Source organism: Pecten maximus, chromosome 1 (assembly GCF_902652985.1).
Source record: "Pecten maximus chromosome 1, xPecMax1.1, whole genome shotgun sequence".
Classification (NCBI taxonomy): Eukaryota; Metazoa; Mollusca; class Bivalvia; order Pectinida; family Pectinidae; genus Pecten; species Pecten maximus.
This window is the reverse complement of record NC_047015.1, coordinates 8,782,396-8,807,611: the sequence shown is the minus strand read 5'-3', so window position 1 is coordinate 8,807,611 and position 25,216 is coordinate 8,782,396. Positions and strand designations below refer to the sequence as shown.

Sequence of the window (25,216 nt, the reverse complement as noted above, 5' to 3'; positions counted from 1 at the left end):
GTTTGTTTTCTGTTATTGATAACACAATTAAAATGTTTAAAGAGTTATGTGTAAAATAGTGCAAATAATGTGTACATAAAGACATTGCTCTGACAATGTATCATTACTAAATGTCATCGTGGCCCAGAAAGTGAAGAATATTTTTCAAGAAACTGTCCCAACGGTCACGTCTATTTTTAGATGGAATTTGATTGAAAGAGAATGTCCAAACAGATAATAAAACTGAAAAAAGAAGGACTTGAAAATGTTTGCTTTATGTAGTAGCTTAATATTTATATTGTGTAATATACTAGTATTTACTGGGCAATGATAATTCCTTTAGAAAATAAACACGGAAGATGGGATTGAAAACACCACCATCAATTGTTTTCTTCTTTTTCTTCTTTTTCTTCTTTTTACTAAGTCACCCACAGTGTGGATGGGTATGACCAAAGATCCACGAATTATAAGTTTAAATTCACAGCAAAATCTGCTTTCGAAATCACTATAAATCTCGCAGTTTATCAGTATCATATATTTTGACATAACAAGTTACATTTTATTAAAATGTTTTTTAATGATAATCCTTGAAACAAGTAACATTTTATTAATTATATATAGTTCTTAATGAGAATCCCTGAACCAAGTAACATTTTATTAAAATGGTTCTTAATGATAATCCCTGAACCAAGTAACATTGTATTAAATTGATTCTTAATGATAATCCTTGAAACAAGTAACATTGTATTAAAGTTGTTCTTAATAATCTTTCAACAAAGTACATGTAGCATTGTATTAAGATGATTCTGATTAAAATGATTGATAATCTATAAATCAAGTAAACAACATTTATTTATTTCTACAAACACATCTATATGTGACGAAGTTTAGCACAGTGTAGTTTGACAAAATATTGTTTGTGGCTGTAGAATAACTTACTCTAACTAATCTGGTTCCTCCTGGGTGACTTTGAAATAGCAACTTACTCAAATAACACAGAATTGTAGATGTTATTTGATTTCTTAAATCTCTTTCAATTTTTACATTAGCTCTGAATAGCTAATATGATTTGGGTCTAGATTTCTGGTTTGTAGCGTGAAACAGTTTATTTTTTCAAAGGAATTTTAAGACTATTTGGGTTTATCAATTCAATTGTGTAAACAGGTTTATTTCAAATTATTTGGTAGTCGTTTGTTTCCTAATGCATTGTTGTTATTCCTTCAATGTTGGTATTTGATGTTTTATAGTTTTTTTAATTGTGTTGTTTACTGATGTGTATATAATCCTAATTCTAGGATTAAATTAGGTGTATACTTAATTATCAAATATCTAATCCTGTTTTATGTATAACCTATTAAATGCTATTTTGCAAAATAATTTTTTAAATAATATGATCGATAATAGATTTCAGATACTTAGTTTAATTAAAATGGTTTTGATAAAGGAAAATGATGAACAAGATGACAATATTGATGTAATTGATGTCTTATATGTAAATATGTATATGTTTATGTGATTAAAGCCGTGCTTATTTGGAAATTGGTTATGTCATTTACTTTCACAAAGATAAAATTAACTATCATTTATAACGTGAAAAGGAATATTGTGTACAAAGAAAATTAACTAGTGAATGTTGATGTGGATAGGAATTTCGCATACACAGAAAATTAACCAGTCGTTTTAATGTGGATAGAAATATTGTGTACACAGAAAATTAACTAGTCATTGTTTACATGGATAGGAATATCGCGTACACAGAAAATTAACTAGTCATTGTTTACATGGATAGGAATATCGCGTACACAGAAAATTAACTAGTCATTGTTTACATGGATAGGAATATCGCGTACACAGAAACAATCACTGCAGTCGTTGTTAATGTGGATCAAACTATCTTGAACACCGATAATTTTAACTAGTCATTGTTAATGTTGATTATGATATCGAGTACACAAAAACTAACTAGTCGCTGACAATCTGGATTAGAATGTTGCATATACAGATCAAACTGAATCAGTCAGTAATATTGTTGAAGTTTGAAATCTTTCTGAATGTGGATTAGAAATGTCACAGAGTGTCTCGATAGTAAATAACGTACCTTGTCAAAATTCTTTGGTCTTAGACGGAAACATATAAATTTACACTATTTATCATTAGATGGTGGGCTATTCAAATCGCCCTTACGTCCATGGTTAATCGTCCGTCCATCCATAAACAATCTTTGTTATCGCCATTTCTTGAAAAGTACTGGAGGGATACTCCTCAAACTTCTTAGGTAAGTTCCCTTTGGTCCCAAGTTGTGCCATTCGCATTAAGATTCTTTATCAGAAAAACAAAATGGCCGACAGGAGGCCATCTTGGATTTTAAAAATTAAAGTTTGTCATCAATATTTCGTGAATATAAGTAGGGATGTTCCTCAAACTTCACATGTAGGTTCCATGTGTTCATGTTGTCAGAGTAGTAACAGGAAAAAAATGGTGGGCGCCAAGATCCCTCTAAGATCTATTGTTTATGAATATGAGTGATGTGATAGTCAATATAATATAGAATTTATTTAACTTGTTAAAAAGGCTTTATACGCTACTGAAAGATCCTTTAAGTTTAGAGCATTGTACATATTACCTGGGATAATGTCGCCAAATAAAAACAAACAACACACTCGTAAACAAAAATATAAGTTTTGAATTTAATAAATAACAAATAAAATGTGCATAACTTGCACTAAGATACTGAGAATTGATATATCGTAGATCAGCCCGCTGGTCACGAAAGCGTAATAAGAGCTCAACACGGAGTTAAATAAAGAATATAAAAATCGTCTAACCAGCCTGCTGGTCGTGATCTGTGTTAAGGTTCCACAGGTTAAGCTCGTGGCACTGATTTAGGTAGGTAATTGCATTTAACCGTTGGCTATTCTCTACTTCCTTAATACTAAACGTGTTTCTACATACAACCATTCCTAAAAACTTCATTATTGACACCCGAAACTCTACTCAACATCCGAACTCCGCTACATCCACACTCACTCCGCTGGACGCTCTATCATAACTGACAAAGCACTCGTCTCTATAATGGTATTTCTGAAAACTACACCCTATTACAGCACTCCTCTTCTCACTCTATCACTGCACTCCTCTACTCATCCTATTACAGCACTCCTCTTCTCACCCTATCGCTGCACTCCTCTTCTCACTCTATCGCTGCACTCCTCTTCTCACTCTATCATTGCACTCCTCTACTCACTCTATCACTTCACTCCTCTACTCATTTTATCACTGCACTCCTCTACTCACTCTATCACTGCACTTCTACTCAATCTACCATTGCACTCCTCTACTCCCTCTATCACTGCACTCCTCTACTCAATCTACCATTGCACTCCTCTTCTCACTCTATCACTGCACTCTTTTTCTCACTCTATCACTGCACTCCTCTACTCACACTATTACTGCACTCCTCTACTAGACTCCTAGCTGCGCTCCATAAAAATACAAAAAAATAGCCAACGACACCTGCACTCCTTTATGACCAGTAACGACAATTAACAGCACTCCTTTACGATCTATAGCAGCAACCGCACTCCTTTTACAACCAGTAACGACAACTGCACTCCTTTTACAACCATAACGACAACCGCACTCCTTTACGACCTGTAACAGCAACTGCACTCCTTTTACAACCAGTAACGACAACGGCACTCCTTTTACAACCAGTAATGACAACCGCACTCCTTTACGACCTGTAACAGCAACCGCACTCCTTTATGACCAGTAACGACAACCGCACTCCTTTACGACCAGTTACGACAACCGCACTCCTTTATGACCAGTAACGACAACCGCACTCCTTTATGACCAGTAACGACAACCGCACTCCTTTACGACCAGTAACGACAACCGCACTCTTTTTGCAACTAGTAACGACATCCGCACTCCTTTATGAACAGTTACGACAACCGCTCTTTCACGACCGTTATTAGCCCGAGTTTTCTCTGGCCCTGTTACCATGTCTGGTGTAGGGCCAGAGCGCACTACTATATGAAAACGTGGAATTATCCGACACCGTTTGGTGTCGCTAAGAATTTGGTGGATATACAATAAAATCGGGTGTGACATAACACCTACCTTACATATATGGATAAATGAGATATTTATTTACCCTGGAACACCCATTTAGTCCAATCTATGTGGTTTATTCCGCCCGTATAGACCCTCGCTTTACGCTAGTCAAAATTTCGTACTGCTGACCCGCCATTTTGTAAGTGACAGTACGACTAACCACCCGAATCGGAACGCAATGGACCGAAAAGACCACGTATCATTTATTGTGTTTTTCGTCTTACATTGTTTAAAATAAGAAATCTAAGCTTATTATTTCCCAAAACCTGTTATATCCAATTTAAAAATTCATTATTTATGAATTATAAGCGGTAAAATATATAAAAATAAATGTTGTATTTTTTTTCTTTTCGCTCCATCGCGCACTGATTAGGGTAATTCGGCCGACCGCGACCTACATGGTTAGCAATATGGCGCCGAGTCAAGTATGAAATTTTGGCTAGTGTACAACGAGGGTCTATACAGACGAAATAAAACACCTAAGTGGGACTAAAGGGGTGTTTTGGGGTAAATAGATATCTCATTTATCCATATATGTAAGGTAGGTGTTATGTCACACCCGATTTTATTGTATTTCACCAAATTCTTAGCGACACCAAACGGTGTCGGATAATTCCACGTTTTCATATAGTAGTGCGCTCTGGCCCTACACCAGACATGGTAACAGGGCCAGAGAAAACTCGGGCTAGACCGTTATTAACTGAAATCCGTTACCGACACCCGCACTCATCCACGACCATGTCATGGTGATGGCGGACAACAAGTTCGTTTCCTTCGTAATACAGCATACTTTGTGGTTTCAGTTTTGTAGGAACACAACACGGCATAGAGACCTTCCTTTTCTTGCCGCGAGTGTTGGCCCTCATCATGCCTTGTAGCATCGCGTGGTTGCTTGGCGACAGACTGTCTTTGCTTGGTGATGGACAAATTCCTACACACACCTTTGCGTTAAAATGTTTCGGATGCACTATCCATTTACCCCAGCCGATTGTATTAAAGTCAACTTTAAAATCTTTTACTTGACACACTTTTCTTTTTCTGTTGGTTCGGTTCGACTTCTTTGTTGAACGCCGCGTGCGCCTGGCTCCTAAACCATTGTTTTCTGTATTGTTAATTGGGCTAAGGCCATCCTGCTTAAAACGTGTATTCAAAATGTCTTTGTCTTTTGAAAACAAAACCAGAACAGCTTTGATATGGGCATGGCCTGTCAGTCCTTTAAGGATGTTTACTCTGTTTTTTAATGACGCTGTTCCCGGAACCTCGTATCCAAGCCTGATGTCCATTGTTCCACGTAGGCCATTGATCCATGGCCTGACAAGTGAAGTAACGTCCCACACGGTGTCCGCGCCGTCAATGAAGGCCTTATGTCTGAAGGCCGTCTTTCTTATGTTTCTTCTATGTGTGTGCGTTCGTCCGTCTGGTCATCCGTCTTTGAAAAACATGCCAAGGCAGATGATCAGTTTGTCATGCCTTCAGGGCCCAGAGACTTGACACGAATTCCCAACCCACGGTCCATATATATGTAATATTAAAGTGATATTAGAATACTTACATATAGACCGTTGGTTGGTGTGCTTGTCGATGTACTTCAGGGTAAGGATTAAAAGGAAGTAATCTTACAATGAGAGGGAGGGTTCAAAAACCAACCTCATTTTAGTTTGTAGAGAAATACACATTCTAGCATGGTTTTAAAACCCTGCTTTGATTATTGTTTTGGTATTAAGAAGACATAAGCAGTTATTTGGACAGAAGTTACAGTGTCATTCACAATAAGGATGAAATTGATGTTAAATGTGTGCTCCATTTTGGGTTGTTTTTTTCTTTTCTCTTATATTTTTAATTTCTTAATTTGCTGTTTGTTTTCTGTTATTGATAATACAATTTAAATGTTTAAAGAGTTATGTTTAAAATAATGCAAATAATGTGTACAATTACTAAATGTCATTGTGGCCCAGAAAGTGAAGAATATTTTTCAAGAAACCGTTATTAACTGAAATCCGTTACCGACACCCGCACTCATCCACGACCATGTCATGGTGATGGCGGACAACAAGTTCGTTTCCTTCGTAATACAGCATACTTTGTGGTTTCAGTTTTGTAGGAACACAACACGGCATAGAGACCTTCCTTTTCTTGCCGCGAGTGTTGGCCCTCATCATGCCTTGTAGCATCGCGTGGTTGCTTGGCGACAGACTGTCTTTGATTGGTGATGGACAAATTCCTACACACACCTTTGCGTTAAAATGTTTCGGATGCACTATCCATTTACCCCAGCCGATTGTATTAAAGTCAACTTTGAAATCTTTTACTTGACACACTTTTCTTTTTCTGTTGGTTCGGTTCGACTTCTTTGTTGAACGCCGCGTGCGCCTGGCTCCTAAACCATTGTTTTCTGTATTGTTAATTGGGCTAAGGCCATCCTGCTTAAAACGTGTATTCAAAATGTCTTTGTCTTTTGAAAACAAAACCAGAACAGCTTTGATATGGGCATGGCCTGTTAGTCCTTTAAGGATGTTTACTCTGTTTTTTAATGACGCTGTTCCCGGAACCTCGTATCCAAGCCTGATGTCCATTGTTCCACGTAGGCCATTGATCCATGGCCTGACAAGTGAAGTAACGTCCCACACGGTGTCCGCGCCGTCAATGAAGGCCTTATGTCTGAAGGCCGTCTTTCTTATGTTTCTTCTATTCTTCCGTATCTGCAGTGACATTTCCTTCTTAAATGATCGCAGCTGGTTCGTTTTTATCCGTATTTCCACTTGGTGGAACTGTTCTACATGTTCTCGTTTCGGGATCCGGAAGTATATTTCCTGGTTTTCCCCCCTTGATATCACACCTGCAATATACAATGTTTGGACAGTAAGTAATTTTGTAGAAAAAAAAAATAAATCTAGTATAGGACATTATTTATATAAATTATCTTGGTTATTCGACATGTTTAACGTAATTTGAGTAAGTATCTAAGTAAGTCAATGGTATTTTTAAAGAAAAGCATCATTTGGACTCCTAAAAATGAATTAGTGTGGCTGGAAAGGGTTTGTTTTTTTTGCTTGGGGGGTGTTAGATTGCTCGTTTCCTCCAATCAGAAAACAGGAAAGTGGTATTAACTTAAAGGGCGGTAACTTAAAGGGCGGTAGATTTGAATGAGAGTGACGGTAGATAGATAAATAAATAATAAATATATAAGTTAAAACTGTGGCAGGGTGTTGTGTCGATTGTTTGGAGGCTGTACTGACTTGATATTAATAACACAACTAATTCAGCCAACCAGCTGCTGTTTTATCTCAACCAAGTTCCTAATGTGTTTCTCAGGTTTGGAAAAAACTGTACCCGTTTAATACTTAATACTTAAACTATGAATTTGGGTGTCCATCTAGTTTACTACACGGCGTGGTGGTTAGTAACTTGAACCTTCATGATTGCACTTCATATGCTTATATATTCTAGCGAATTTGGCCACACCAACTGTAAACAGATCTCCGTGACATACTGGAGTGTTGAAATGGTATTATTGTAAACAGATCTCCGTGACATACTGGAGTGTTGAAATGGTATTATTGTAAATAGATCTCCGTGACATACTGGAGTGTTGAAATGGTATTATTGAATTATATGAACTAATGAAGAGATATATATATTGCAGTGAAAATAACAATATATCAATCATTTGTTCTGCAGTCGACATTTCCTGTGAAATAACTAGAATTTAGTGAAATAATCCACTGAATCGTCAGAAGCTTCTGTACCGTGAGTTTACATCACTATAAAATATTATTGCCATTTCCCTGCACTTCCAATCTGTCTCTTCGTATACAATGTACATATGTTTTTGTTGCTTTTATTGTTTAATTAAACTGGAGGAGAGGGCTTCTATCAGTTGCCTTAACCTGTGCCCAATTCTCTTACTTGGTTTTAAGAAGCAATAAGATATGTCAAAATTAAACGTAATTGATCTACAATTTTTTCGCAGTAAAACAATTGTCAGGAAACAGACATACAAAAGTCTGTAGAAATAAAAAGTCGCTCTAATGGACGTGTCACTCCTTCTTGAATCCTAAATATGGTCATACCGTAAATGACACCTTATCGTATCCTAAATATGGTCATACCGTAAATGACACCTAGATTGGTTTAGCTTATCCGTTTATCAGACGTCGGGTAACCAGACAATAACCAAGTATAGACATTATTGAAAAGGTATAAACACTTTAGACGGAAGTGATCTACCTTCATTTTTATTTTACGACGGAGTAATTAAAGATGTATTATCTGTAAAAGATAAACGTACTGGTGAGATATGATAGCCTTTATGGGCCCCGAGGACGGGGTAATCCCTTACTCCCACACCCACTACCATCGCATCCCTTATCTCCCGGTACTAAGCTTGTTGTCCTGGCCACTAGACGACTCGGTAAGCACCTTTAGCTCCGATATTGATACCCCGGATATAACGTTTGCCAAACATATCATGTGGACTGAGGTAATAATGCTGGGGGATACACGGGGCTCTAATAAGTACAAACATATCGTGTGATGTAGCGAGATGACCGATGTTATCGCTCAGACTACATACACTTGTTCACAACTCGGGGCCCACCTCCTGCATGACAATTTACAAATGTTGACGGCCTGCTGGATACGTCCTAATGTAGTTATTGTTCTGTAAATAGTGCGGCGTACTCTTGTTTCTTGGGACGTTTGAAATGTGGAATCGACATAAGGGAATACCACTTGAACTTTGAAGCGAACATAAAAAAGAAATCCGTTTCCATAAAAAATGTTCTTAAAGGAACTTAGGTACTCAAAACAATGGTTATTATTCTGTATTTTGGCTTCACACTCGTCATATATTTTGTGGCATCACAAACATTATCACATCGTAACTAGACTTAATCTATTAACTGAATCCAGTACCAATGTACATGTTGTTAATCAGAAGATAAACTGATTAATGTGTGGAAAGATAAAACTCCTCTATATACATATGTAAGCGGTAAAATGATGTTTCTCTTTACAAAAGACGTTAATAAACATCAAACGACGTCTAAAACACCAAATGACGTTCACAAACATCAAAAAACATTCACACAAACATCAATAGACGTTCACAAACATCAGTAGACGTTCACAAACATCAAAAGACGTTCACAAACACCAAACGACGTTCACAAACATCAATAGACGTCCACAAACATCAATAGACGTTCACAAACACCAAACGACGTTCACAAACATCAAACGACGTTCACAAACACCAAAAGACGTTCACAAACATCAAAAGACATTCACAATAACCAAACGACGTTCACAAACATCAAACGACGTTCACAAACATCAAACGACGTTCACTAACATCAAAAGACGTTCACAAACACCAAAAGACGTTCACAAACACCAAAACAATTTACACAAACATCAAAAGACGTTCACAAACATCAAAATACGTTCACAAACATCAAAAGACGCCCACAAACACCAAAAAAACATTCACAAAAACATCAATAGACGTTCACAAACATCAGTAGACGTTCACAAACATCAAAAGACGTTCACAAACACCAAACGACGTTCACAAACACCAAAAAACATTCACAAAAACATCAATAGACGTTCACAAACATCAGTAGACGTTCACAAATATCAAAAGACGTTCACAAACACCAAACGACGTTCACAAACATCAATAGACGTTCACAAACACCAAACGACGTTCACAAACATCAAAAGACATTCACAAACACCAAACGACGTTCACAAACATCAAACGACGTTCACAAACACCAAAAGACGTTCACAAACACCAAAAAAATCACACAAACATCAATAGACGTTCACAATCATAAAAAAAACCAACAAACATCAAAAGACGTTCACAAACACCAAACGACGTTCACAAACACCAAACGACGTTCACAAACACCAAACGACGTTCACAAACATCAAAAGACGTTCACAAACAGAAATACATCAACCCTTGAAAAGTAAAATTCTAAATATTATTCAATACAAATGAGCCGATTGTAAAACATACGTTTCTTAAACGCACTCAATCATAAAACGTCTGACAGTAAAAGTTTGAGCACGTGCTTGACAAAGGGGCTCATTTTCCGTTTGTAAAATAAAAAAATATAAAGTCTTGCTTGAGGTAGGTTCGGGAATTTTTTCTTGCAGTTTTATTTACTGCACCGAAATCGAAATGAGGCAGTTTCATATCATTTCGTTGTAGTTTAAAATCTGCCTTACCAGCGGTACGGACTCATTTCCAATAATGCTATCATAAACGGGAATCCACATTTAATCGGCATGTCTTTAAACTGGTGTGGATGCGAAAAACAACTGTGTGTATGAGAGTGTTCACAGAAAAACAACTGTTTGTATGAGACTATTCACAGAAAAACAGCTGTCTGTATGAGTGTATTCACAGAAAAACAACTGTGTGTATGAGAGTATTCATAGAAAACCAACTGTGTGTATTCTCATTGCAAAAATTTGATCTACAGAGGAACCATATTATATAATATTCAACAAGTAGATCAATAAATAATAGTGTATCAATTAGGACAAATTATAAGACTATTTTTTGTAAACTTGCAGGATTTTGATGTTAGCAGTATTCTTTAGCTCTGAAAACTTAAGAATATTTGGCCATGTACAGTAATATTTTTCTAAAAATAACTTTCTTTCAATAGTCAAAAAAGGACATCATAACAAATACTGATATTCGTCACGTATTCAGTATCACAGTACGGAATATTCTATTTTGACGTTCCACATTATTACATCTGCCAGTTTCCACTGTAAATTGTTCTTAACTTACAAAATATTATTTTTTCATTATCATTTGTTTTCTTCCTTTCTTTTTTTATGTTTAAAAATTGCAATATTTTTTTTATTAATTCTTTAACACGCAGATTTTGAAGAATTAGAAACATCACTATTCCAATTTGCAAAACCTGATCGAACAAAATCTGTTTGACAGTTAGTTTAGACCATCATGGATTCAAATTTCCCTGTATCGAGTGTGTAGGAGGGAAATTAGGAGACGAAGAGCGCTTGTATTGATTAGGGAGAGAGGGTAAAAAGAGCGCTTGTATTGATTAGGGAGAGAGGGTAAAAAGAGCGCTTGTATTGATTAGGGAGAGAGGGTAAAAAGAGCGCTTTTATTGATTAAGGAGAGAGGGTAAAAAGGGCCCTTGTATTGATTAGGGAGAGAGGGTAAAAAGAGCGCTTGTATTGATTAGGGAGAGAGGGTAAAAAGAGCGCTTGTATTGATTAGGGAGAGAGGGTAAAAAGAGCGCTTGTATTGATTAGGGAGAGAGGGTAAAAAGAGCCCTTGTATTGATTAGGGAGAGAGGGTAAAAAGGGCCCTTGTATTGATTAGGGAGAGGGGGTAAAAAGGGCCCTTGTATTGATTAGGGAGAGAGGGTAAAAAAAGAGAGAGAGGGTAAAGGGCCCTTGTATTGAATAGGGAGAGAGGGTAAAAAGAGCGCTTTTATTGATTAAGGAGAGAGGGTAAAAAGAGCGCTTTTATTGATTAAGGAGAGAGGGTAAAAAGGTCCCTTGTATTGAATAGGGAGAGAGGGTAAAAAAAGTGCTTGTATTGATTAGGGAGAGAGGGTAAAAAGAGCCCTTGTATTGATTAGGGAGAGAGGGTAAAAAGAGCCCTTATATTGATTAGGGAGAGAGGGTAAAAAGAGCCCTTGTATTGATTAGGGAGAGAGGGTAAAAAGGGCGCTTGTATTGATTAGGGAGAGAGGGTAAAAAGAGCGCTTGTATTGATTAGGGAGAGAGGGTAAAAAGAGCGCTTGTATTGATTAGGGAGAGAGGGTAAAAGAGCCCTTGTATTGATTAGGGAGAGAGGGTAAAAAGAGCCCTTGTATTGATTAGGGAGAGAGGGTAAAAAGAGCGCTTGTATTGATTAGGGAGAGAGGGTAAAAAGAGCGCTTGTATTGATTAGGGAGAGAGGGTAAAAAGAGCGCTTGTATTGATTAGGGAGAGAGGGTAAAAAGGGCCCTTGTATTGATTAGGGAGAGAGGGTAAAAAAGGGCCCTTGTATTGATTAGGGAGAGAGGGTAAAAAGAGCGCTTGTATTGATTAGGGAGAGAGGGTAAAAAGAGCCCTTGTATTGATTAGGGAGAGAGGGTAAAAAGAGCGCTTGTATTGATTAGGGAGAGAGGGTAAAAAGAGCGCTTGTATTGATTAGGGAGAGAGGGTAAAAAGAGCGCTTTTATTGATTAGGGAGAGAGGGTAAAAAGAGCGCTTGTATTGATTAGGGGAGAGAGGGTAAAAGAGCGCTTGTATTGATTAGGGAGAGAGGGTAAAAAGGGCCCTTGTATTGATTAGGGAGAGAGGGTAAAAAGAGCGCTTTTATTGATTAGGGAGAGAGGGTAAAAAGAGCGCTTGTATTGTTAGGGAGAGAGGGTAAAAAGAGCGCTTGTATTGATTAGGGAGAGAAGGTAAAAAAAGTGTTTGTATTGATTAGGGAGAGAGGGTAGTCTCGTGTTATTGCGTAATGAAAAAAAGGACATCCGGCTACCCCACACCCCTAATGAAATGAGTTTCACGCATATTGACAGAAGATAGCAATATAACTTAATTTTAGTTAAATTATATAGCAGTTGTTTAAGTCGTATTCCAAACTTAATTCTCATTTATTTCAAACAAGCTGAAAAAACTGCATTTTCGTCGTTTGGTTTTAACTGAAGAACAAACTGAGGGGATATATGCTTGTACTCTTCGCTGAGTGAGTGATGATTCGTTTGCTCACAGTTTGGAGAAGTTTTTGAAGATATATTTGATCGGAGGTTAAAACATTACGGGAGGTTATGTAAAAGATGGTCCACGATTGGGTCGGGAATATAGATGCCGAGGCGTTTTTGCCATTAAATGACATATTCAACGTTAAAAAGACGATATTTTAAATAAGAAACAGAGTCAATAACTAGGATTCCCTTTCTGTGGGATTCCCTTTCTGTGGTATTCCCTTTCTGTGGGATTCCCTTTCTGTGGTATACCCTTTCTGTGGGATTCCCTTTCTGTGGTATACCCTTTCTGTGGGATTCCCTTTCTGTGGTATACCCTTTCTGTGGGATTCCCTTTCTGTGGGATTCCCTTTCTGTGGTATACCCTTTCTGTGGTATACCCTTTCTGTGGGATTCCCTTTCTGTGGTATACCCTTTCTGTGGTATACCCTTTCTGTGGGATTCCCTTTCTGTGGTATACCCTTTCTGTGGTATACCCTTTCTGTGGTATACCCTTTCTGTGGGATTCCCTTTCAGTGGTATACCCTTTTCCGAGATAAAATGAAAATATATAAGAACATTTGTGTCATGTGGAAAATTCCAATGAAGTACAAGTAATTTAACGTTAGAGAGCATTACGAATCGTGATTTTTCTTGTTTTCCGCACCATATTGAAAGAAAATAAAAGAAAATTCAGAGGGCCAAAAAGTACTTTCCCCATTTATTTATAAAAATGTAAAATGTCACGAAAAATAGGATTGCCACATAAATAACGGTGCGATTACAATAAACAATTAACTGTCACCCAAAAACTGGCACATCCGTGTTTAATGTCGACATTTTATGTATAATTGGTGCATAGTTATCTTCTGAATTGTCCGATATCATGTACAGTGTAATGTGATGTTAGTGTAGATGTATTCAAATGTTCTACATACGAAGCTGCGGGTATTTCAGGCTAGGCGATTAGGTGCCGTAGATCGCGAGTTCCATGACGGTTCGGGGCAAGAGTCATAAAATTGTCTTCCTTCGTCATTTGTGTTACTTTGTTATATATATATATATATTGCCCAATCACTGTTGACTTACGATACACTACGATAAAATAGAACTAGTATTCATAAGTAAAACAGATATTGTAGATTAAACGCTCTCTCATTCTAACACTAACCGTTTTCTTTTAAACATATGCATAAAAGATATGCTGTTTTTGTTAATCTAAGGGAGAGATTCAATCATAAGATATGATTATATCGATTGGGCTCAAAACTTGGAAATTGTCCATTAAAAACAACGCTCTATCAAATAAGATATTAATATAAAACGTATTTAGTTTCCTAAAACATAAGCACTCGATATATTAAAACTTCTATAGGCTCAGGTGTTTTTTTTTTATACCGACCAGCCTGTATATTGGTAAACTACCTCTTTACTAACGTCTCGCGCTGCGTTTTAAAAAGTTTTCTATGTATGTCTTATAATTCAAACTGTTGCATGGCCATCAGAAAGGTGTTGGTGGGTATGTGTGGTTAACGGTACGTTAGTACATGTTTACTTATATTTTAATCAGTGTATCCTGATGTGGAACACTTTAATAAGTAAATTTCAATATGAATTTGAATGTGTTACCTTCCGCTTGTACAGTCCGTATGGTGTCCGATAATTCTATCCCCAGCGTCCTCCTCCTGTAACCCGACGCATTCTCTAGTGATCCTCCTCCGAGCAGACGTCTGTAGACCCCCAACAGGAAACCTCGAGACTCGGACCCTCCTCCAGGTATTTGATTATCGTTAACAAATTCCTCACTGATACATGTAACTCCATAAATATATAACAGTCCAAGTATGACATTATAACTAGAACGAAACATTTCTTTTAAAGCCATAAAACTAAATAATTGAAACGCAGAAAGAGGCAGTAAAAGTTGGATGTACACGTTCCTCGGTAGAGCGGCGACTTCTCACCTGTACGATTACCAGCTTTGTGAGAAGAGTCGGCCGGCGTGTGCCTTTTGTGGCGACATTACTCAAACCTAGCCACAGACCTTTTAATTAATCCCGATCACTTAGTTCTCACATTCACGTCACGACATTTGCCACGTCCGCAGATTACCGCTAATGTGAAGCATGGGGTGTAAAAAGATCGACCTAACGGTGACTGTTTAAAAACAAAAATGCTTACTGAGTTTCTGAATGCAAACCTTAAATCTATAATATATAAATGTTAAATGCAATGGATATTTCAGTATATGACCGTACAGGTGCAACTTCCGAGGGTGGGTTTCCCGAATTAAAATCATTTTTAATGCGCTTCTCGAAGAGAGGAGGAACTTATGTTATCACCCCGACGTCAGCGTTGGTTTATATACGTTAAGTTTCTGGTGCATGTGTACTGGAGTTGTTGTAGGGTTTCCGGAGCCAAACATGTTTCATGATAATAATAATTTCAATGCCTTTTACAATCTAAAACCTAATTTATACAATATTATTTTTACCTTTAGATATAGAGTGAAAAATATCGAAATATTCTGTGATACAAGTGAAATATATGTAATATTAAACGGGAAACCATCCAATTTTCTTTTTATTGCATTTTATATACTTAAAAACAAAATTAAAAACATCGAAAAATTAATAGTGTCAAAAAGTGCGGAAATAAGTGAAATAATTCATGACGTCATCCCTTTGTGACGTTACTCCAATACTGTAGTGAATACAATGGTTTGCTCAGATTGGTCACAAACTAAATATATATATATATTTCCACTGCAAAACTTATATTTTCACTGCTCATCGCGGCAGTAAAAAAAAAGTTTTATCAGTTAATAAATTTCTAAATTCACGGCAACAGTACAATGACGTCACGGCGACAATTCAATCACGCCACGTCAACATTTCCTTGCATTGATGTAACGTCAATATTTTAAAAATACATAAGAGGGTAAACAGAATAAGAGAAAAATAATCATTCCCCTCTGTGGAAGTGAGACAGGGGAATCTAAACCCTCGGGGTAAGATAATTAAGCTGCCATCTGTGAATTATGGGAGACAAATCTGTGAATTATGGGGGACAAATCTGTGAATGATGGGAGACAAATCTGTGAATGATAGGAGACAAATCTGTGAATAGCCTCGTGAATTATGGAGACACATCTGTGAATTATAGGAGACAAATCTGTGAATTATAGGAGACAAATCTGTGAATTATAGGAGACAAATCTGTGACTGCAATATATCAGTCTGTATGTATTAAGTGTAAAACGTATTGTTTAACTATTCTATCCATCAATTGATAGGCCAAAAAAATAAGCGCGTGCTTGATTATTTCATAGCAAACTACTAGATTTTCACACACACACACAAAATATTAAATAAATAAGAAAAAAACAAGTTATGAATTTAAACTGAAATGTACTAGTTCCAAGTGGCTGGCGCACAAGAAACACGAAGTGTCAACACATTGCGATGGACCAAATATTTTTGCGGTTGTGAATTAAGCTGTTTTTGCAAAGCAAGCAAACAAACAAACAAACAAACGTTTATCCTTAACGATTCGCGGTTCATGGTCAGTCAAAGTGCATTTCGATTTTCGGTCAATACAGCGATAGACAAAATCCATTGTCAATTAATTTCTTGTAGAGGAAAATGTAAGACTTGTTGACCAGCCTTGAGCGTTAAGTTATATTTTGTTTATATTTATTTCCTTCACAAATGAGGAGTTGTTGTTAGTTTACATTAGTATGTTGTTTAGGTAAACAGTTGTATTGTATTTCATGTCTACGTTAATATGACATATTTTTAAAGAAGCTTTCCACGGAACATTTTAATCTGTTATCATTTAAGTAAACAGCAGTGTAAAAAATACAACCAAGGCGTCAAAACAGACCGCTGGTGTCGTGTATGTTACCTTAAATTCTCGTCAAATGTTTAAGTATAGCAACAATAATTAGATAAACATATTACCTACATAATCGTCGATCAACAAGAAATAACTCTATTTCGCGTACGATGATCGATGACATCTGACCATGAAATGACCATTAACGATGTTATGATAGGCTAGCGCGCTGTATAAACATACTTACTCTCGAGGAGTGCGATTAATTAGATATTAAAACAGGGGGGGTGAGAACGGAGTAACGAGGTAGGCTAGGTCGGCGCCCTGTCTGTCTACTCCACCCGTTCCCACACCCAGACGTTTGGCGTTGTTTTTTTTATCCTCGTCGATTTACGGGATTATCTAACATTTTGCATGATTAGACTCCGAAGATCGAGATATGACCTGGCGTTGTACGCAGTTTAAAATCACAAAACGTCACTCTGTCATTCAGAGCAATAAGTTATGTTATAGGAACTCCTAAGGTTTTAATTACGATGTCGATACCGGCAAGGGAACAGAGCTTGTAGCACAGAGCTTGTAGAACAGAGCTTGTAGAACAGAGCTCAGATCGATAAAATAGGTACATTGACATGGTTTACATAGAGAGTCTGGGATGTTTGACTGCACTCAGATCGATAAAATAGGTACATTGACATGGTTTACATAGAGAGTCTGGGATGTTAGTGACTGCACTCAGATCGATAAAATAGGTACATTGACATGGTTTGGGATGTTTGACACTCAGATCGATAAAAATAGGTACATTGACATGGTTAATAGAGAGTCTGGGGTGTTTTACACTCAGATCGATAAAATAGGTACATTGACTTAATTGATACCGAGAGATCGAATACTAAAAGGAAGTTTATAGAATGTTTTCAATGAATTCCCGCTATTTGTAAAGTAATGATATATGTTTACATCTTTCCCATCTTCAGCTTAGTATTCTCTGACTGCGTTAAAATTAGCGTAAAGCAGTGAAAAAAGGTTCAGCGGATTAAGAAGCGCGGGAATCGGTAACATAATGATGACGTCGTCTATTTGTGACGTTACCGGAACGTCAACTAGACCTTGCTATTTTCAAAGGATTGGTCAACGCAATTTTAGCGCTTTCTCCTGTTACCCGATAATCTCTGTACAAAAAGCCAATACCAAGTGAGTATTTTGTCAAAAACTAAACTGAATATTGCGGAAATGAGGGAATATTTAACTTCTCCGCGAGGTAAGCTAACAACAAATGGCTGAAACGTACAGTTCCTATAGAACAATCGACCACGTCGACACTACTATATCCCTGACAATACCCGCTGTGCTTGACAACCATAGTTAATGCGAAAAGGAAATTGTAGATTGTGAATATATGAATAAATTGAAAACGTAAAAGGTATTAAACACAAATGTTGCGTTGTTTCTTTTAATTTTGTTAACAATACTGGTGTCTTTACGTAGATTCACTAGAACTATATTACCACGACTGTTTGACTGCCGTAGAACACCAACGTCGCAACACATCACGACTTTTATTTTCTTCATACGGTATTTTAACGATTTTTTTGTAAATATATGCATTGGTCGGTGTTTTTATAACGCGCTATATATTGAATATGCGTGTATCCATTTCGTTCATACCACCATAAACGCAATAAAAACACCGTTGAATCTCTATTTATATCATTCGGAATGTGACATTTGGGAAATCTATACTAATGCACACGGCAACCATTTGTCTGTGTACATTGTAATACATTTGTTGTTCAAGAGAAGCTCATAATGTTGATGTTCATGGATAAGTCTAACAAACTTTGTACTTTGAATCAACATATCCCTAACATAAACTTCAAGTGATTTTCCGTTGCATTTGTTTGAAGAAATTAAAATTTTAACAACAAAATCAAATTTTCTACGATGCCTTTTTTCTTCAAGAACTTACGTTGTTAACTGTCGCCGCAAATCTATACGGACACTTCATGTTGACACCATCGACTATCTACGGACAGTTGACGATCTATACGGACAGTTGACGATCTGTACGGACAGTTGACAATCTGTACGGACAGTTGACATTCTACAATGTATACGGTCAGTTGACATTCTATACGGTCATTTGACGATCTGTACGGACAGTTGACGATCTATACGGACAGTTGACGATCTACACGGACAGTTGACGATCTGTACGGACAGTTGGCGATCTATACGGCCAGTTGACATTCCATACGAACAGTTGACGATCTGTACGGACAGTTGATGATATATACGGACAGCTGACGATCTATAAGGGCAGTTGGCGATCTATACGGCCAGTTGACATTCCATACGAACAGTTGACGATCTGTACGGACAGTTGACATTCTATACGGTCAGTTGACATTCCATACGAACAGTTGACGATCTGTACGGACAGTTGACATTCTATACGGTCAGTTGACATTCTATACGGACAGTTGACGATCTGTACGGACATTTGATGATATATACGGACAATTGAAGATCTACACGGACAGTTGACGATCTCTACGGACAGTTGACGATCTCTAAGGACAGTTGACGATCTATACGGACAGTTGACGATCTATACGGACAGTTGACGATCTATACGGACAGTTGACAATCTATACGGACAGTTGACGATCTATACGGACAGTTGACAATCTATACGGACAGTTGGCGATCTATACGGACAGTTGATGATATATACGGACAGTCGACAATCTATATGGACAGTTGACGATCTATACGGACAGTTGATGATATATACGGACAGTTGACAATCTATACGGACAGTTGGCGATCTATACGGACAGTTGACAATCTGTATCGACAGTTTGCGATCTATACGGACAGTTGATGATATATACGGGACAGTTGACGATCTATAAGGGCAGTTGACGATCTATACGGACAGTTGACGATCTATACGGACAGTTGACGATCTATACGGACAGTTGACAATCTGCACGGACAGTTGACGATCTATACGGACAGTTGACGATCTGTATCGACAGTTGACAATCTATACGGACAGTTGACGATCTGTATCGACAGTTGGCGATCTATACGGTCAGTTGACGATCTGTATCGACAGTTGACGATCTATACGGACAGTTGATGATATATACGGACAGTTGACGATCTATAAGGGCAGTTGACGATCTATACGGACAGTTGACGATCTATACGGACAGTTGACGATCTATACGGACAGTTGACAATCTGCACGGACAGTTGACGATCTATACGGACAGTTGACGATCTATACGGGCAGTTGACGATCTGTATCGACAGTTGACGATCTGTATCGACAGTTGACGATCTATACGGACAGTTGACGATCTATACGGACAGTTGACGATCTAATACGGTCATTTGACGATCTGTACGGACAGTTGACGATCTGTACGGACAGTTGGCGATCTATACGGACAGTTGACATTCCATACGAACATTTGACGATATATACGGACAGTTGACATTCTATACGGTCAGTTGACGATCTGTACGGACAGTTGACGATCTATACAGACAGTTGATGATATATACGGACAGTTGACGATCTATACGGACAGTTGACGATCTGTACGGACAGTTGACAATCTATACGGACAGTTGACGATCTATACGGACAGTTGACGATCTATACGGACAGTTGACGATCTATACGGACAGTTGACGATCTATACGGACAGTTGACAATCTATACGGACAGTTGATGATCTATACGGACAGTTGACGATCTATACGGGCAGTTGACGATCTGTACGGGCAGTTGACGATCTATACGGACAGTTGACGATCTATACGGACAGTTGATAATCTATACGGACAGTTGATGATATATACGGACAGTTGACGATCTATACGGACAGTTGACGATCTGTACGGACAGTTGATGATATATACGGGCAGTTGACGATCTATACGGTCATTTGACGATCTGTACGGACAGTTGACGATCTGTACGGACAGTTGGCGATATATACGGACAGTTGACATTCTATACGGTCAGTTGACGATCTGTACGGACAGTTGACGATCTATACGGACAGTTGATGATATATACGGACAGTTGACGATCTATACGGACAGTTGACGATCTATACGGGCAGTTGATGATATATACGGGCAGTTGACGATCTATACGGACAGTTGACGATCTATACGGACAGTTGACGATCTATACGGACAGTTGATGATCTATACGGACAATTTTTTTAAAATGTAATGATCACCGACGTTGGCACCTTTATTGTGTATTCCATAGCTAAGTAATATTTCCATTGAAATATTGAAATCCACAATCGCATACCGACTCTTAAACGATGTTGTGATATGCCTAGCCACTGTCCAAACATATTAGATGTAAAAAGCGAGCTGGATAAAGGAGTAACTGCCCACTACCGGTGCTATTAATCAGCTTTAATGTTGTAACGATGTGACACCACGTGTTATCGTGTCTGCTACCCATCGATATCATCTGTTGTGAGATTTTAGACACCTACAGTCATGATTTTACACTAAATTGACATGTAGACATAACGGCATGTTGTAGTATCAGTTGTCACATTAATTAGTTACTCTGTTAATCATGGTTTTATTCGCGTCATCACCACGTCTGTACGTGTCTCTTAGCGTGGTATACGTCCACGTAACATATATATAGAGTAACAAAAATGTACGCAAGCCATGAGGGGACCTTTTGACTTTCAATTTTTGACACGTGTAGTATGTACCAGATGTGATATAAAGCTTTAATGCAAAAAATAAAGAATTTGAATTTGAATAATATTTTTTTTTATTGTTTTGAACTACGATTGTTTTGGAGCAGAAAGCGTTAAATCGAGCTGTGAATTCATGGACACGTTAGCCAGGAAACTAATGGGATCATTAGTAAGCTGTCAATCATCGGATTTTGTCTCATTCAACTTTAATATTTTTACTGATTCCTGATGTAACGTCAGTTGAACGAACACATTGTCTAGATACAGTAGTGATGGTGACTGGAGAGTGACCGTATACAGTAGTGATGGTGACTGGAGAGTGACCGTATACAGATGGTGACTGGAGAGTGACCGTATACAGTAGTGACGGTGACTGGAGAGTGACCGTATACAGTAGTGACGGTGACTGGAGAGTGACCGTATACAGATGGTGACTGGAGAGTGATCGTATACAGTAGTGACGGTGACTGGAGAGTGATCGTATACAGTAGTGATGGTGACTGGAGAGTGACCGTATACAGTAGTGATGGTGACTGGAGAGTGACCGTATACAGATGGTGACTGGAGAGTGACCGTATACAGTAGTGACGGTGACTGGAGAGTGATCGTATACAGTAGTGATGGTGACTGGAGAGTGACCGTATACAGTAGTGATGGTGACTGGAGAGTGACCGTATACAGTAGTGAAGGTGACTGGAGAGTGACCGTATACAGTAGTGACGGCGACTGGAGAGTGACCGTATACAGTAGTGACGGTGACTGGAGAGTGACCGTATGCAGTAGTGACGGTGACTGGAGAGTGACCGTATACAGTAGTGACGGTGACTGGAGAGTGACCGTATACAGTAGTGACGGTGACTGGAGAGTGACCGTATACAGTAGTGACGGTGACTGGAGAGTGATCGTATACAGTAGTGACGGTGACTGGAGAGTGACCGTATACAGTAGTGACGTTACTCCAATACTGTAGTGAATACAATGGTTTGCTCAGATTGGTCACAAACTAAATATATATATATATTTCCACTGCAAAACTTATATTTTCACTGCTCATCGCGGCAGTAAAAAAAAGTTTTATCAGTTAATAAATTTCTAAATTCACGGCAACAGTACAATGACGTCACGGCGACAATTCAATCACGCCACGTCAACATTTCCTTGTATTGATGTAACGTCAATATTTTAAAAATACATAAGAGGGTAAACAGAATAAGAGAAAAATAATCATTCCCCTCTGTGGAAGTGAGACAGGGGAATCTAAACCCTCGGGGTAAGATAATTAAGCTGCCATCTGTGAATTATGGGAGACAAATCTGTGAATTATGGGGGACAAATCTGTGAATGATGGGAGACAAATCTGTGAATGATAGGAGACAAATCTGTGAATTATAGGAGACAAATCTGTGAATTATAGGAGACAAATCTGTGAATTATAGGAGACAAATCTGTGACTGCAATATATCAGTCTGTATGTATTGAGTGTAAAACGTATTAACTATTCTATCCATCAATTGATAGGCCAAAAAAATAAGCGCGTGCTTGATTATTTCATAGCAAACTACTAGATTTTCACACACACACACACACACACACACACACAAAATATTAAATAAATAAGAAAAAAACAAGTTATGAATTTAAACTGAAATGTACTAGCTCCAAGTGGCTGGCGCACAAGAAACACGAAGTGTCAACACATTGCGATGGACCAAATATTTTTGCGGTTGTGAATTAAGCTGTTTTTGCAAAGCAAGCAAACAAACAAACGTTTATCCTTAACGATTCGCGGTTCATGGTCAGTCAAAGTGCATTTCGATTTTCGGTCAATACAGCGATAGACAAAATCCATTGTCAATTAATTTCTTGTAATGGAAAATGTATGACAAGACTTGTTGACCAGCCTTGAGCGTTAAGTTATATTTTGTTGATATTTATTTCCTTCACAAATGAGGAGTTGTTTGTTAGTTTACATTAGTATGTTGTTTAGGTAAACAGTTGTATTGTATTTCATGTCTACGTTAATATGACATATTTTTAAAGAAGCTTTCCACGGAACATTTTAATCTGTTATCATTTTAGTAAACAGCAGTGTAAAAAATACAACCAAGGCGTCAAAACACAGACCGCTGGTGTCGTGTATGTTACCTTAAATTCTCGTCAAATGTTTAAGTATAGCAACAATAATTAGATAAACATATTACCTACATAATCGTCGATCAACAAGAAATAACTCTATTTTGCGTACGATGATCGATGACATCTGACCATGAAATGACCATTAACGATGTTATGATAGGCTAGCGCGCTGTATAAACATACTTACTCTCGAGGAGTGCGATTAATTAGATATTAAAACAGGGGGGTGAGAACGGAGTAACGAGGTAGGCTAGGTCGGCGCCCTGTCTGTCTACTTCACCCGTTCCCACACCCAGACGTTTGGCGTTGTTTTTTTTATCCTCGTCGATTTACGGGATTATCTAACATTTTGCATGATTAGACTCCGAAGATCGAGATATGACCTGGCGTTGTACGCAGTTTAAAATCACAAAACGTCACTCTGTCATTCAGAGCAATAAGTTATGTTATAGGAACTCCTAAGGTTTTAATTACGATGTCGATACCGGCAAGGGAACAGAGCTTGTAGCACAGAGCTTGTAGAACAGAGCTTGTAGAACAGAGCTTGTAGAACAGAGCTTGTAGCACAGAGCTTGTAGAACAGAGCTTGTAGAACAGAGCTTGTAGAACAGAGCTTGTAGAACAGAGCTCAGATCGATAAAATAGGTACATTGACATGGTTTACATAGAGAGTCTGGGATGTTTGACTGCACTCAGATCGATAAAATAGGTACATTGACATGGTTTGGGATGTTTGACACTCAGATCGATAAAATAGGTACATTGACATGGTTAATAGAGAGTCTGGGGTGTTTTACACTCAGATCGATAAAATAGGTACATTGACTTAATTGATACCGAGAGACCGAATACTAAAAGGAAGTTTATAGAATTTTTTCAATGAATTCCCGCTATTTGTAAAGTAATGATATATGTTTACATCTTTCCCATCTTCAGCTTAGTATTCTCTGACTGCGTTAAAATTAGCGTAAAGCAGTGAAATAAGGCCCAGCGGATTAAGAAGCGCGGGAATCGGTAACATAATGATGACGTCGTCTATTTGTGACGTTACCGGAACGTCAACTAGACCTTGCTATTTTCAAAGGATTGGTCAACGCAATTTTAGCGCTTTCTCCTGTTACCCGATAATCTCTGTACAAAAAACCAATACCAAGTGAGTATTTTGTCAAAAACTAAACTGAATATTGCGGAAATGAGGGAATATTTAACTTCTCCGCGAGGTAAGCTAACAACAAATGGCTGAAACGTACAGTTCCTATAGAACAATCGTCACTACTATATCTGTGTCAATACCCGCTGTGCTTGACAACCATAGTTAATGCGAAAAGGAAATTGTGGATTGTGAATATATGAATAAATTTAAAACGTAAAAGGTATTTATGTTAACAATACTGGTGTCTTTACGTACATTCACGGGAACTATATTACCACGACTGTTTGACTGCCGTAGAACACCAACGTCGCAACACATCACGACTTTTATTTTCTTCATACGGTATTTTAACGATTTTTTTGTAAATATATGCATTGGTCGGTGTTTTTATAACGCGCTATATATTGAATATGCGTGTATCCATTTCGTTCATACCACCATAAACGCAATAAAAACACCGTTGAATCTCTATTTATATCATTCGGAATGTG

The 25,216-nt window shown here is 37.8% G+C and overlaps 2 protein-coding genes across 2 annotated transcripts; both read right to left on the bottom strand.

The window, feature by feature from the left end:
• Positions 1-4,808: 4,808 nt before the first annotated feature.
• LOC117314532 (nodal homolog) lies at positions 4,809-5,381 on the bottom strand. Its single transcript, XM_033868944.1, has one exon. It carries the CDS (start codon positions 5,379-5,381, stop codon positions 4,809-4,811), a length of 573 nt encoding a protein of 190 aa, XP_033724835.1.
• A 374-nt stretch (positions 5,382-5,755) lies between these two features.
• LOC117324033 (nodal homolog 3-C-like) lies at positions 5,756-14,797 on the bottom strand. Its single transcript, XM_033879643.1, has 2 exons — positions 14,469-14,797; positions 5,756-6,934 (listed from the first exon to the last, which is right to left on the bottom strand). The coding sequence occupies exons 1-2, from the start codon at positions 14,722-14,724 to the stop codon at positions 6,099-6,101; spliced, it is 1,092 nt and encodes a 363-aa protein (XP_033735534.1). The 5' UTR covers positions 14,725-14,797; the 3' UTR covers positions 5,756-6,098.
• Positions 14,798-25,216: the final 10,419 nt, after the last annotated feature.

Bases quoted from the DNA above. Each gene is read 5' to 3' on its own strand.
- LOC117314532 (XM_033868944.1), bottom strand. From the start codon at position 5,381: ATGGACATCAGGCTTGGATACGAGGTTCCGGGAACAGCGTCATTAAAA.
- LOC117324033 (XM_033879643.1), bottom strand. From the start codon at position 14,724: ATGGCTTTAAAAGAAATGTTTCGTTCTAGTTATAATGTCATACTTGGA. The intron at 6,935-14,468 runs GTAACACATTCA...TGTATATTGCAG, and splicing joins ACGGACTGTACAAGCGGAAG to GTGTGATATCAAGGGGGGAA.